Source organism: Chelonia mydas, chromosome 15, assembly GCF_015237465.2.
Source record: "Chelonia mydas isolate rCheMyd1 chromosome 15, rCheMyd1.pri.v2, whole genome shotgun sequence".
Classification (NCBI taxonomy): domain Eukaryota; kingdom Metazoa; phylum Chordata; order Testudines; family Cheloniidae; genus Chelonia; species Chelonia mydas.
Genome location: NC_057856.1, coordinates 19,869,449 through 19,884,705, shown reverse-complemented (window position 1 = coordinate 19,884,705; position 15,257 = coordinate 19,869,449). Strand labels below are relative to the sequence as shown.

The 15,257-nt window shown below is 48.2% G+C and overlaps 1 protein-coding gene across 4 annotated transcripts in view; it reads left to right on the top strand.

Annotated features, from left to right (window-relative positions):
- The window catches only part of ULK1 (unc-51 like autophagy activating kinase 1), a 126,018-nt gene that overhangs the window by 64,987 nt on the left and 45,774 nt on the right, over positions 1–15,257 (top strand). For all 4 annotated transcript variants that reach the window (XM_043530038.1, XM_043530036.1, XM_043530037.1 and 1 more), the window contains 3 exons: positions 294–395; positions 10,059–10,117; positions 14,769–14,851. In XM_043530038.1, the coding sequence (XP_043385973.1) occupies positions 294–395; positions 10,059–10,117; positions 14,769–14,851 (244 nt within the window). The remainder of the gene's footprint in view (positions 1–293; positions 396–10,058; positions 10,118–14,768; positions 14,852–15,257) is intronic.

The window sequence follows — 15,257 nt, the reverse complement described above, 5'->3', positions numbered from 1 at the left end:
GCCTGACAAGGGGAAGCACTGTTTTTTGCCTACAGTGCATCAGGCAAAAGTAAAGTGGGCAGTGCCTAAAGTAACACCATGCCTCAAGTAACCAGATTAGCGTTATGAAACTGCCTCCTTGCTAATATGAATGCAGCACTTTAAAGCAGGGGGAAAAATTTTTAATCTCTTTTCTTTTGTGGAATCTTGGCCCGGTGCTTTTTTTAAAAATTAGGGGCTTCTGTTTCTCTGGCAGCTGCCAAGAAAAGAGCCAAGTCTTTGTAAACAGAACGCTGTGTTCTCTCTCCACGCAGGCCCCAGAAGTCATTATGTCCCAACACTATGATGCTAAAGCTGACCTTTGGAGTATAGGAACCATCATTTACCAGTGTCTGACAGGAAAGGCTCCCTTCCAGGTGAGTGGCTCTATGGCTATTAATGCTTGATGAGTTTCTTGCTGTTTTTCATCTGTTTCACCCACACCAGGGGTCATATGCAATACTGAGCATGAGGAACCCCGTCTCCAGGCAAATCAGCCTGTCTGTCTGTCCACCCCACTGAGCGAGATAGGCTCATTAATTCTCAAATCAATGGGATGCTCCCATCTTTTTTCAGTGCTGCAAATATTGGTAGAGGCCGATGCTTCTTCTCCAGAGTCTGCCTCAGGGCAGCGGCGGAAATATATCCCCATGTGTGTGTGTTCTTGTGAAAGGCCAGCTTTTCAGAAGATTATCTTGGACCCTTAAAGCAATGGTGTCCCCAGCAGCTTGCTTTAAAGTCAGTTTCCCTTTACGACCGTGCACAGGGAATAATATATTTTCTGTTATGCTTGAGGGTGTAGGTCAGGGGCGGGCAAACTTTTTGGCCTGAGGGATGCATCGGGTTTCTGAAATTGTATGGAGGGACAGTTAGGGGAGGCTGTGCCTCCCAAAACAGTCAGGCATGGGTCGGCCCCCGCCCCCTATCCAACCCCCCTGCTTCTTGCCCCCTGACGGCCCCCCTGGGACTCCTGCCCCATCAAACCCCCTTGTTCCCTGACAGCCCTGCGGGAACCACTGCCCCATCCACCTCCCCTGCTCTCGGTCCCCTGACTGCCCCCGGACCTCCCACCCTAACTGCCCCCCGCTGCCCCATCAACCCCCCCCTTATTTCCTGACTGCCCCCCGGGACTCCTGTCCCATCCAACCACCCTTTCTCCCTGACCACTCCCGGACCCCTCGCCCCTAACTGCCCCCCACTACCCCATTCAACTCCCTTCTCTTTCCTGACTGCTGCCCACCCCCTTGCCTCATCAACCCCCCTGCTACCTGTTCCCTGACTGCCTCCCGCCGCCCCGTCCAACCCCTCCTCTCCTTCCTGACTGTCCCCCCCCCCCCCCCCCGGACCCCTGCCCCCATTCAACCCCTGTTCCCCGCCCTCTGACTGTCCAGACCCCTATCCACACCCCTTCCCACCCACTGAACTCCCCTGTCCTCTATACAACACCCCCTCCCCGCCCCCGCCCCCACCCCCTGCCCCCTTACCGGGCTGCCTGGAGCACTGGTGGCTGGCAGCCTGGCTGCACCAGGACAAGCAGCCACGCAGCACAGAGCACTGGGTCAGGCTGTGCTCTGCAGCCCTGCCACCCAGAGCATTTTGCAGCGTGGCTGCAGGGGAGTGGGGACAGCCTCCTGGGCCAGGAGCTCAGGGACCGGGCAGGACGGTCCCGTGGGCTGGATGTGGCCCTCGGGCCGTAGTTTGCTCACGTCTGGTGTACGAACTATGAGGAAGATCAACTAATCGGAAGGGAAATATTATGGCTGATTGGTATGACTCTGCTTTGAAATGGTGCATTGTAGCTGAAATAGCCTGGCTTCTGGAGTAGATTAGGAAGGTCTTATTGAAGAAGTCTTCTGTGTAAATATTGGTTTTTTTTCAAGGCCAGAAAGGGACCATTATGATCATCTAGCATCTAACCCAGGCCTTAGAATTCCACCTAACGTGCCCATAACTTCTGGTTAAACTCAAGCCTGTCTTTAAGAAAGACACCCATACTTGATTTAAAGATGCCAAGCGATGAAGAATCTAGCACATCCCTAGGTGAATTGTTCCAGCAGTGAATTACCCACACTGTTCACTTTGTTTCCATCTAGCTTCAGCTTCCACTTTTCTCCTCCCAAGCACCAGTTGCTCACATATGGTTATACTCATCTTGTTTTGTTCCTCTTATGCCAAGCAACGGGGGGTCCATGGTTTCCTCCACCTACCTGTTGAACTCCCCAAATCCTCCCGTTCCGTACCCCTTTCCAGGACATTCATACAGACTTAAAACCTTTCCCTAGCATGATCGCCGCCTTTCTAACCAGGGGAGCACTATCAAGGGACTTCCTTTTGGAGCCTATCCATCCGCGTCGATTGGTGCATTGCAGAGTGATGTGCAATTTGCTTCCTACTTTTCAGAGGATATTTCTACACTGCAGCCGCGAGGTGAGATTGCCATATGTGTAGGCATAGCCCCAGAGTGCACAGGAACCTCAGTCCATACCTCTGTGGTTAGACGGCTATTTTTAGCAAGGTCTGCCTACACGTGCGGAAATGGCACCCCCCAACTGCAGCGTAGACCTACCCAGAGTCTCAGTGTGTGGGCTCCTGTCTCTTTTTTAGCCCAGGAAACAAGAGAGAAAGAATCAAACCAGGGTTTTCTGCGTATCAGTGCAGAGCGACATGGGGACAATGGCCATGAACACGTCAGTTCTTCTCATCAGATATGAATTGATCTCAGGTCGCTCTTTTTGGGGGGGGGCTGAATTTTGAAACCCTGATCACTATTGCAGTGGCCACTGAAACCTGATTTTTTCTCCCCCATCCCCCAATCCATCCGAATGACTGACTCACTGAAAATGAAGATAACTAAAAGAAAACTCTCCAGTGACATAAGCCCCGTTTTACAAGCTGCTGGATTTTCTCTGCTTTAGGTTCAGAACTTTCGTAACTTAAAGTGAGATCTTGAATGTTTATGAAGTTATGTAACCGGGAGGGGGATAAGGTGATTTACAAGCCTGTTAGAAATCTTACAGGAAGGAGTGGTTGAGTGTGGCCGTAAACTGAGGCTTTTATTTTGGCGTGGTCTCAGTGCTGAGGGCATGTTTTCCTTTCTAGATGCCAGGGTTATTTTTTCATCTCAGTTTTGGGATCTTCTCTGACAATACTTTCTGGTCTGCCCACCTCGCTCTGTAACGAAAGTGAGCCTTCATCTTCCCTGCATGTGTAATTTTTGGTTTTACAGTATCTCCTATGGTCGGCATGGAAATTTTGACCGTTTCATAGTGGCTGGTTACATTTTCTTGTTCTCAGTCTCAACAACTTTGTTTAATGGGGAAGGGGGAAGAAATAACTGTTAGGAGAAAAGAAAATAAATATTGTGTTTGTCTAAAATAAAGCTGTGTGTGTATACACACAAAGCTTTGACTCACACATATAAATGAGATCCTTGCCCACTATTAAAGTATCTCAAAGCTCCACACAACCTACTGATGGAAATTTCCCTGACATTGTTGGCCAAAGCTGGCATTGTAGGCATGCTGCACTCACAGGCAACCCTGGGGCAGCTGACTTCTTTGAAAAGCCTTACGTATGTCCATTATTGTTATTCAGTGACAAATGCCTTTTTAACTACATGGAAATTTTCCTGTGACGATATTCTTTTTAGAAAATTGTCATGGCAAATATGTTACCCAGCCTGCTGTACTCAACTCTGCCAGCCTGGGGCTGGGGCTGGGGCTCCAGTGGAGGGGAAGGGCAGAGTCCAAGCTCTTTCTATTGTTCTGCCCGCTTACTTATGCGGAGATGAGGCAACCCTACAGTGCTGTCAGATCAGCGATCTGGGTAGCTTGCATAGGGAAATAAGGGGTCACCTAACTCCTTGGCATGAGAAGAGTGACTTCAGAAGATTCTGCTAGGCAGAGATGCAGCATGGATGGGTTGGAATGAGTGTTTTTCTTTAGTGGGTACATGTTGCACATCTGTCTTGATTTCCTTGCCTCTATCTTTTGGGGGTTGTGCTTTGGCAACAAAATACTGAGGCCTGTTTTGTCACTACAGTAACCGTTATGAATCTGTTTGATCAGGGAGAAAACAAAGCCCAGTCCAGATGGTCCTCTGAGTATGTGTGTGTGTTGAGATCGTGTGTTTACACTTAAGACAGAGGTTACCAACCGCTTTTCCCAGATTGTAAGTTCTAGGCAAATGAAGCCGGCCTGTGGCAGATGTTGCGAGAGCTAGTTAAACGTTAAAGGACTTTATTCCCTCATTTGCACCATTGGAGGCTTTGCAAGAGGTGCTGCAACAGCTGAAGGTCTTGGAGTCGATAATAATCAATTGTGCAAAGAGGTGGGGAGAGCATGGAGTGCAATTGTTGGTAGGTGCGGACTGGATAAAGCAGGGTTCGGTTTTGACATTTCTGAGCGGATTGCAGAGCAGCAAAATTAGCACAGAGTGGGGAGGTGGCTAGGGTGCCCAGACCCGCCTGGACAGATCAGCCAAGGAAAGAAGGTAAAGAGGCAGCTGCATCCCTCCAACACTCGTAAAGGTGCCTGCTTTCTACTGTCCAACTGAGACCTCTTGGAGTGTGTCTTGAGCCTGAAATAACCCAAATGCAGAACAAAGAAACTCTGGCTGGACGAGCCTGTTAGTCCAGTGTCCTTCCCCTGGCAATGGCCAGTGCCTGATGTTTCAGAGGAATGCAACCCCCTCTTCCTGTCCCAAACCTGGCTGGGTCCAGCGGGAGATGGTGGCTGCCCCTCAGCAGTGATCTGTTTCCTGTAGATTTTGCTGTCTCAGAGAGCAAGGTCCCCTTGAGTTTCACCCTTCTGGGTGGAAGTTTGTTCGTCGGCCAAGGTAGCTTATTTAGCCCGTGCCTGGGGAGGACACTTGCACGTCTGGTTAAGATTTTGTTAGATTCCTCAAGCCGAGCCAGAGAACGGCTGACTGCCGTTTCCCCTAGTGCAATGGAATATGGGATCCAGCCCCTTCGACATCTGTCTGCGTTTCACCTGTCATGAGCATCCATTGCTACGTCTGGAGAGGCTCGCAGGTGTGCTGTACATGCAAAAGGTTGTCCTCAGCAAGAAAATGAGTCTTTAAACATACAATAGACTTCAAGGGACTTGGATAGATGGATAAGGAGCTAGCACGTGTGAAAAGGCTGGGTCCAACTGTCTTGCTTTTCTACTGGGGAAATGTAACCTCCCAAATCAAGGCAGAAGAGGGTGGGTGGGTTTTCTTCTTCTTTATAGCTGTTTGTAGAAATGAAAATGAACAGCAGCCAGGTCACCCGAGCCAACTTCCCTGACTTCACCATTCCTCCCCTCACCCAACAAACACGCCATGTCTGATTGTCAGACCTGGACAGTTGGTAGCGTGACTGTCCAAGCTGTCCAAAGCAGCTTTTTATCTTAAACATGTCCATCAACAAAACAAAGAGCCTGCCAGGGGGGTAAGATTAATAGGATGCATAATCCCTATCGACAGATTTGCTGAGCTTTGTATTAATGTTGAATTGTTAGTATGCCTGGCCTAACGAATGAGGTGGTGGTCCAGAGTTGAGGCTTTTCTGCCTTACATGACTGAGGGCTCGCACTGTGTTTCCCCTTCTCTTGCCGTTTTATTTGTTTGCGTTATGGTAACATCTAGAAACTCCAACAGAGATCAGAGCCCTTTTGTGCTGCGCCCTGGACAATACGTAGACACAGTCTCTCTCTAAAGACCTTACTGATAAACTAGGCAAGGCAGACGGGAAGGAGGGGGGAACAGGCACAGAGAGGGGAAGAGATTTGCCTAGGGACACAGCAGGTCACTGGCAGAGCTAAGAATAGAATCCCAAACTCCTGAGTCCCAGTCCAGTGGCCTGTCTCTTAGCCTGGGGACAGAGCTCGAACCAGGCACAAGAGTTAACTTTTAACTTGTTTCAGAGTAGCAGCCGTGTTAGTCTGTATTCGCAAAAAGAAAAGGAGTACTTGTGGCACCTTAGAGACTAAACAATTTGATTCCTTATGGTCTTGATTTATTTGTAAGACTTGGCCAGGTTGTACAGTCTTGATTTAATTTTTCAGAGGAGCAAGTACCACTGATGTTCCTGGGAGTTCCCGGTGCAGGGCGCCTCTAAAAATCAGGGTGCAGTTTTGTGGAGTGGGGTGGGGTTTAAGGCTTGTGTTGCAACTTTCTATGCCTATGAGAGAGAGAGAGAGACACAAATGAGAGTGGCAATAGTTCAGACACTTAAAAGTGCTGATCTGCCAGCTCTGAAAGAGTTAAGCTGTCTGTGTGTGTTCTCATCCCAGCTAGCTGCTAGATGAAAAATTAATTTCCAAGCCTGATGCACTGAGCCTGCTGTGCTATTCTTTCCCAGTTCATTCTGCCTAGATAAGTACTAGGATTATGTGCCATTTATAACAACCATAAGGAATTTACACTCTGAAATGAGCCTCCAGTGCAACTGATGAAGGAAGGTTTTTATACCTGGAACTTAAACAAACCTTTTGTTTGGAAAGCAGGCTGGTTTTATAGCCCCAAACTGAGTTAACCAGAGCCAGTCCTGTATTGTTAAGGATGAGAAATTCCGTTTCTAGAATTGCTGCTGGTTTTTGCAGGATTTGGGGAAACTGTGCTGATTTAAACACACACCAGAAGCAGATGGTGGCTAGGTGACAACAAGTTAGTCAGCTAGGGGAAGAGAGTGAGAATGACACTATAGGCTGGTGCTTAGCATGCTCACCTAGGATTTGGGAGATCCAGGTTCAAGTACCTGCTCCAGTGACTAATTATTTATACACAGTAGAACAGGAGAGATTGAGAGAGACCTGCTGAAGTGTAGGAGATCCAAGTTCAGATCTCTTCTCCACATTAGGCAGAGATGGGAATTGAACCTGGGTGTGTCTCGTCCCAGAAGAGTACCCTGACCACTGGGCTGAAGGTGATCTGCCTACTTCCCTCCCGCAGTATTTTGTGAATCTAGTCATCCCTGGTTTTTGTCAAAGCAAACAAAATGGGTTGGTTGAAATGAAAGGTTCAGACTCTTATTTTTTTAACTTGTGAGTTCATTGCAACTTTTTGTTTTTGATTTGACCTGAAACAAAACTTATTTTCAATTTTTCAGAATTGCCAGCAAATGGAAATGGCCATTATTTGCCCAGCTGTACCTGTGAATTTCTATTCTGGGGGGGGGGGGCAGTATATTACCTCCCAAAAGCATGGAATAGTTAGTGCAGTCAATAGATCGTTGACGTCTGAGCTCTCCCAACAGTGCGCAGCCTTGATCAGCACCACCTGTGTAGCAAGATGGTTATTGTAGGTCTAGTCTTAGCTTATTCCTAGACGTGGGGCCGGATGGCTCAGCTGATGGGGAGAGGGATAGCTCAGTGGTTTGAGCACTGGCCTGCTAAACCCAGGGTTGTGAGTTCAATCCTTGAGGGGGCCACTTAGGGATCTGGGGCAAAAATTGGGGATTGGTCCTGCTTTGAGCAGGGGGTTGGACTAGATGACCTCCTGAGGTCCCTTCCAATCTTGATATTCTATGATTCTATGATTAGTCACGCGGTTACACTACGATGCAGGCCTATCTGGGTCATTGGTGATCAGAAGTGTCATCTGAGGGGGTTTGGTGGCCAATGTGAACTGGGTTTGGTAGTGTCAGTCCATTTCCCAGCAGACACATGATTATATTGTAGCTACCAATGCTGCAGTAAGGACCCTCTTGGGCAGCTCCAGCTAAGAGACCAAAGTTTAGTTGGGCAGGGATTAAACCACCCTACCACTGCTAGATGTGTTGCCTCCAGAACAGGTGAGAAGCTAATCGCTAAGCCAGTGTGGGGGAAAGTTGCAATAAAACCTGTTCAGAAAATAAATGCAAGACTCCCTTCTCCAAACCTATGCGTCCAAACTTTCCGTAGTCCCTAAATTGCCTTTTTATTAAATTTTAAAAGGGGGAGTTTTGTTAAAGGGTTTTATTTGTGCTCAAAAAACATGCTCCCAATTAACTTTCACTTTAAAGACGTGCTCCTTTGATATACTGCAGCTGTTACTTCTAGGAAGCTTCTGACAAAATGTTTGAAATAGATCAGAGATTCATTGTATTGTCTAAAACAATTGAGCTGTTGAACCAGGGAGTGAATAAAGAAGACAGACAATCCTTCTATCTCTTGCTGACATGAATAAACACTTAACCTGATCATCGTGGAACTGTATTCCGACTTGTAGGGTTCTGTGTGTGCGTGTGCCCGTAGCCTTGCTGCCAAGCTCTTCTGTGCCATGTGTGCCCAGGCTTGTTTGAAATTGGACGAACAATGAGATGCGAATCACAGAGCAGGATCCATGTGGGGGAAGGGTACAAAAAAAAAAAAGGCAGATCTGTACTGAAGTAAATCAGGTTAGACTGCCAGGCTTGGAAACACCATCCCATGGATTGTCTTCGGTGAAGCGGCCACCTCTGCTGCACAGGGAGTCGCTTAACATTTTTGTGAAACTGGAAAACGGAGCATATCGCTGTGCCCCAGTTTTGTCCCAGCTCTTTCCGTGTGATAACGAGGGATCGGTTGCCGCAGAAAGGAAATCTAGGACAGCTGTCTTGTTCCACTGAAAGAGAAGCGCCGCTTCCCTGTAGGAAGGGGGGTGTGTGTGCGTGCGTGGGGGTGTGCGTGCATGAGCACATGTGCGAGCTTAGAAACAATAGCTTTGTCACAAACTCTGATCAACCGAAGTTTTGCAGCTCACGAAGGGCCTGATCCAAAACATCCAGAAGTCAACTGATCTCCCATTGGCTTCGCTCGGCTTCCGATTTGTCCCAGTAGCTGTCGTTAGCTGAGTTTTCACCTTCAGGCCTGCAGGTGCCGTTGAAAACGGGCAGCATGCTGTGAAGTGCTGGCTAAACACCAAAGGCAAAACAACCATGTGACTGCTTGTCCAGCCTCTAAGCATGCTGCAGCCGTGACAGCTCACACCTGTCCACTGGCCCAGTTTGTCTGCATGGCCCCCGCTGGCTCCTTAAGCAGGTTAGTTGACCTGAAATGCTTCCAATTCCGAAATGGTCTTTTGGTCTTTTGAGGTCTTTTGGAAAGTCTGCCTGGTTCTCTGCTGATCCCCAGGGTCAGGACAAACTGCCTGTGACCTCCCAGTGCCTCCCACCTTTTGCAAACAGTGCATCCTGCAGCAGTGATCGGGCCAGAGCGTGGCTCTTTCCCTTCTCTCTTGCCTCCATGTCTGTGGTTTGCATGCCAGCCAGTCCACACTGCGTTGCATTAGAGACCATTTGTCTAGGCTGAAAGCTTCTGCACACAAAGAACACTCTTGGGGAAATTTACAGGTTCTGTATTATTTAGTTCATAAAAAACAAACGAGGAACAGCATGAGGAGGCTGTATGGGACTTTGCTTATTTCCTGGAGACTTTATTTTTAACTCTGGAGGCTAACCTCTCATAGTGGGTAGCATTATTTTTTTAACGCTTGTCTCTCCCAGAATTTGATTTCTTTATGGTCATGACCAGAAACACTCTCTCATCCGTGATAACAGCTGTAGCTTGAGAATTGCTGGCAAAAGACTCTAGGGTCTGGTTGTCTTGATTTTTCCGTTTCTCAAGAGAGCTGGTGTTCTCCACTGATGCCTTTCACGTCAACAACCTCCCTGCTCCCTTTCTTAAGACCCCGAAGCACTAATCCATGTTCTCTGCAGGAGCTGCCATTCATCATTTGGAACTCCTCACGTCTGCAATTATTTAGCCTCCTGGGAGAGGGTTATTCGGGCAGCTTAGAAGTGAGCTGCAGAACTCATGGAAATGAAGCTGAGCCTTCAGAAAAGGAGAGGAAAATAGAATCAGGTCAGGGACAAAAATACAGGAGGCTGAAATACTGTATTTTCAGTCCACACCGCAGTCTGGGTTTTGCAGTCTGTAGGGTCTCCTGAAATAGAAGCTGCTCTCCCTGCTAGTCCAGCAGTAAGAAAGCAACCACAGTACACTTCAAAGCAATTGTGAAATAGGTTAAAATAATAATAATTCCTCTCCCTGCGTTATTGCAAGCTGCTCTAGACACGTTTTCTTTCTTCTCCATAGGCCAGCAGCCCTCAAGATCTTCGTCTCTTCTATGAGAAAAACAAGATGCTGATGCCCAAGTAAGCATTCTTCCAGCATTACTATTTTTTCCTACTTGCTTACTCCGTCTGTATTTACACCTGTCCTCTTGTGCCATCAGCTCATCATGTTGGGGATATGACTTAACTATTTGGCCACCTGCCTCTACATTCCTTAAGCAGCAGCAGTGCTGGTAGATTTCCCGAATTGGCTCTGTCTCCTCCCACAAACACCCATTTCGCTGCTGCATGCACCCTAGAACATGCTTTGTATGGAAGCTGCCCTGCTGAATAGAGGCTTTTTGCAAGCGATTTCCAAAGGCCTTGTTCCCCATGTGCAAGTTGGCCTTCCTGTGTCGGGTACTACCTACAGGTTTCAAGAGCAGCTGCGGTTTTCCCCATTGCAAGCTCTTCCCAAGGTAGCATCCAATACTGCAGGCCTTCCCAGCAGCACCAATCCTGTAGCACTCATTCACTGCATGTAGGTCACATACCCAGTTTCCCATGTGCCAGGAAAGCCACTTCCTGAGCCTGTAACCCTTTCAGAGGGAAATACAGAGCTGAGTGCATGCCCTTGGCATGTGGAAATTGTTGCAGTTCCCAGGGTGTGTGTCAGGAGAGCAGTGTTTTCATCCCAGAGTGGTATGAACTCACTGCTGGAATAATGAAATAGCTGACGTACAGAGTGCTTTTTTGTTAAATGGGTGGGAGCTTTTATTTTGATGCTATGCTCTTAAATGAGAGCCACGCTGTCTCCTTTAGAAACCTCCCTCTGATTCTCTAGAGATGGACTTAAACCCGCACTCCAGATCCTCTGAACCTTGGGAAAAATTGGATCCCAACTTGGGAAGCTCAAACCCAGCATGACATTTACCTGAGGTGGGGGACGAAAGAAAAGTGAACTGCACATAAACTGTCTTGTTGGACCTGACGTCCTATCCCGAGCTGCTAGGCGGAATTGGCGTAGAGGGTGTATAGCTTAATAGTGTGTATAACTTTGTAGGGTGTGAGTTCATTGTGTCAGGGGGTATATGGTTAATTTATCCGCTAAAGCAGCCACCAAAGGGGAGTCAAGAAATCAAAGCTTTATAAATCCATAACGATGCACAATGTGCATGAATTTTTTTCTTTTCTTGTGACGAAAATGATGGTTTTGATCAAAGCGTTGAACGTTGTGAGCCCTGCCCCCTCCCTGTGCTCGGAGCCCAAGGGATCATGGGAGTCAGAACAGCCTTATGGTGGGAGGAGCCCGTGGCAGAAAGTGAAGCAGATGTACCCTCCCCGCTCATCCCTAAAAATGAATTCATGTTCCCTTATGAATCTGTACATTTTTAATGCCTGGGAAATATAATCATTTCCAGGAAAAGCCTTTTTCCACCAGTAGGAACATTCTGCTCTGTCAGCATTGTGAATTGCTGAGCGCTCGGGAGGAGGCATTCAGTGATTAAAAATGAAACCGGGCAATGATAAAGTGAGAGACATCCTTATTTATCAGCGCTGCATCTGAATTAGCAAGGCCCTGCTAAAAAAGCAGACCCACAGCCTTCCTTGTGTTACCATTTTTCTTCCAACGCCTGGATTTTGGAGAGTGTGTTTATAATGTGTGCCACGCTCTGTGCCATTTCTTGAGTAAACCTGGATAAAACAGCCTCCTCAGCCTGGCTAGTGAAACCCAAAACCACCCAAGAGCCCTCGCCCTCATCTGCCTGGGCAGTGCCAGGCTCTTGTTACATTCTCCTTGGGGGCTAATCATCAGGGCACACCTGTTTCCCCACCCACTGGCACAGTCACCAGAGGAGAAATGTAGTTTGGTTGGGGGAGGGGAGGGAGAGGAGGCTCATTAAACTCTCAGTAGAAATCTCTGTTCCTCGTGAGCTGACATGACTGTGGATGGATAAAATGTCACTCTGGGGTGGGAAGCTCGCACCGGGAGCAGCAAGCCAGACGGCCTCATTATTTTATGGTAATTTAGTACCAGTCAAAATAACGAACATTCATCGTCTGGATTTGCACAGCGAGTTAACACGCTCTGGGTGGGGTGTGGAGGAGGAATTGCTTTTATTGTTCATGTTAAATTGCTTGGCCTAGGCCTTGGAAAAGCAATGCTGAAGGGTGGCCAAGCTTGTCACTTCTGAGAGGCAGCGTATAAGGTGGCAGAGGGGATATCGACACTTGGAGCCGGGGGGGGGGGGTGATTCCCAAGGTGAGGAGACATGCCCACGCTGGCTCTGATCTAGCTAGCATGCTGAGAACGGAGTGTAGCCGCAGCAAGGCAAGTGGGGCACGTACCTAGCGTCTTGAACCGGCATGTACTCGGGGCAGCTAGCCCTCCATGGCACTGCAGCGACAGTCTATTTTTAGCCCACTATCAGAGCTAGCGTGGGCATGTCTCCTCCAGCTGGTGGTCATGCTTTCATCTCAAAGTGTGCACGTCCTCTGCCATGTGACCTTACGCATTGCACTTGACCTGCTTGATTTTTGACTGTAAAACTGCGTAAAAGCTGAACCTTGCTAGGAAAAGGAAGCTGTGTCTTAGATGAGCTATTTAGGTTACCCATCGCCTGTGTGCAATGGATAAATAAATTACCACCACAGGACTCGGGGACTGGAGTCCATAAGCACTGGCATATTGGTCAGGATAGCTTGCAAAGCTGTGGTCTTGGACTACTTCTATAGTGTGTTTCTAGGGGTTCCGCTTTCTGACAACTACCTTGAACACCCTGTCCTCTTGGCTGTGACAACATGTAGCCTCAGTTTAATATTGGGGTCGGTCTACACTGCAGTTGTGGGCTGTGATTGCGGCTCGTGTAGATGTACCTGAGCTAGCTTAATATAGCTACTTTGGGTCAAGGAGCAGTGAAGTCACGGCAGCATGGGCTTTACTGCGGGCTTTGCAAGCCTACCTAGGGTAACTACTCATGGGGCTAGCCTGTGCTGAAGTTCTCTCTGCTGCAGCTTCGCTGGTCCGGGACCTGTGCTGGCTACCTTAAAATTAGATCAGCTATGCCTACACCTTATGCAATCATACCCCGTGATTGCAACATAAACACATCCTTAGATGCATCCTCTCTGGGGGGGGTCTAGATACCCTGCCCTGGGCAGGCATTTGTTAATGTTTTGTGCCCGGGAGAGATTGCAAAACATCTCCTCCTGCACAAACAAGGCTGGTGTGATGCTTGCAAAGACTGTTCTAGGAATTGCTGGGTCCGAATTCTTCTGAGAGAGAGGCCCAGGGCTTCGCAGAAAAAATAACTGACTAGTTTCAAAGCCTGCCAATATAGATCTTGCCTAATGGCTTCTGTTTCGCTTGTGACTGAGCAAGACCGTGTTAATGCTCGCCAGCACTCTCCCCTCTGGCCCCAGCCGCTCTCCTTTCGCTTTGTTTTCATTCATATCTCTGCCGGGGAGGGGGAAGGTGGAAGCAGAGCAGAATTGGCAGGCAGGGGTAAATAGGTATCTGCTCCCCTTCTCAAAGTTAAGCTTGTTGCCCGCCTGTCCTGGGGGGGGTTGACCCGGCTCCGCGGAGGTGGGCCTGAGCAGGCTGTGTGTTCCACGACAGCGGTTGGCTGGAGGCTCTGTGCAGTTACGATTCCTGTGCAGATGGTGCAGGGCATTACCTTAGCTGACCCCCGGGAGGGGAGGGGAGGGGAGGGGAGGCAGGGGAGGCTGTTCGACTGCAGGGATGGTGCTGTGCCCAGCCATGATAAACGGAGCTAATGCTGACAGAGCCTGGATCTGGCTACATCTCATTTGAAGAGCTCTGCTGTCTCTGGGGGCAGGTCTTAGACATTATTCCCCGGCGTGGTCCTTCTTAGTCGCCAGGGGAAATCAACAAAGCTCTCTCCACTCATGCAAAAGCTGAATTACCTTTTCCCGTTCCTAACATATACAGTGATTCTACGCTCGTCGCTGTGTGCCTGTGTATCAAGAACTTGGCCCCAGGTTTCTACGCTCAACCCCCACCACCTTGGGGGGTAGCAGGGGTTGATTGATTTGCTTCTGTGTGTGGTGACTGCCCTTAAAAACTGGACATAACACACCTTTTTCCCCCCAAGGCATATGCCTTTATCCCACTTTTCTTTTTACTTGCCGTGGGGAAATATGGCATTCATTTTAACTTCTTGTAGGTGGCAAAGGCCCAGATTTTGGGGCACCTACTGTAAATACTATTGAACAGGTCATTTTTTTGAAGGACGGGTGCTGGTCTTATGTAAACTATCTGTGTCTTTTAACATAAACATCTAATGAAATCAATAGTAAATTGGTAAAGCTGATCTCCAGGACCCATGTGGGTTTTAACAAGAAGCGTCTATTGAATAAAGGGCTCCATCTTGATGATCTGTTTTATTTACTCTGTGCTATATGTTGTACATGAAATAGACACTACTGAGAACCCAACCAGATTGCTATAAAATCATTCTCAAAAGCAAGGCTCTGCAGATGCTCGTGGAAGAGGTCTTTAAACTTAGAGGAGCCAGAGCTTTAACACTAGCAAAACAGGGATTTGGGTGTGAGTGCCACTGGGACAAAAATAAAGTGGTTTCCTCTTTCAGCTCCTATGCAGTGAGCGTGGATTCTGTTTCTAGCCCAACAGGTGTGAGGTGGGGCTTTTAGTTTGCATTAACTCATATTTAAGAGCTGTTCAAGGTGTCTGTAAGTTTAACTTTTGTTTTCAACTGTCTAAAAATCTTAGCATCCCCAGGGAGACATCCAGCCACCTGAGGCAGCTGCTACTGGGTCTTCTGCAGCGCAATCATAAGGACCGCATGGACTTTGGTAAGAGAGTCACCTGTTCTAGTGATTAAGACAAAATGAATGAAAATGGTGTCTGTGTTGGCTGTACCTCTTTAGTATCATGACACGCCAGGTCTCTGAGGGCTTGCTGATGCTACATCATGCGGTGGATAGAATTCCAGGCAGTGCCAGCTGCCCAAGGGTCAGCATGATCCTTGGATTTTATTCCAGCTGGATGTGCCAACTGCAATCAGTGTTGACCTCAGTTGGCTTTGAACTTTTGCATCAGAATTGCATTCCCGTTATTGGTGCTGAATGCCACGTGCCTTCCCTCGTTGACACCCACTCCCGGCAGTCTGGCCTTCAACTTTTGCAACCTGCTTTGTGTGTGCCAAAATGACATGACAGATGAACATCTGTCTGTGTCCTTGTCACTAGTCTGCATGCA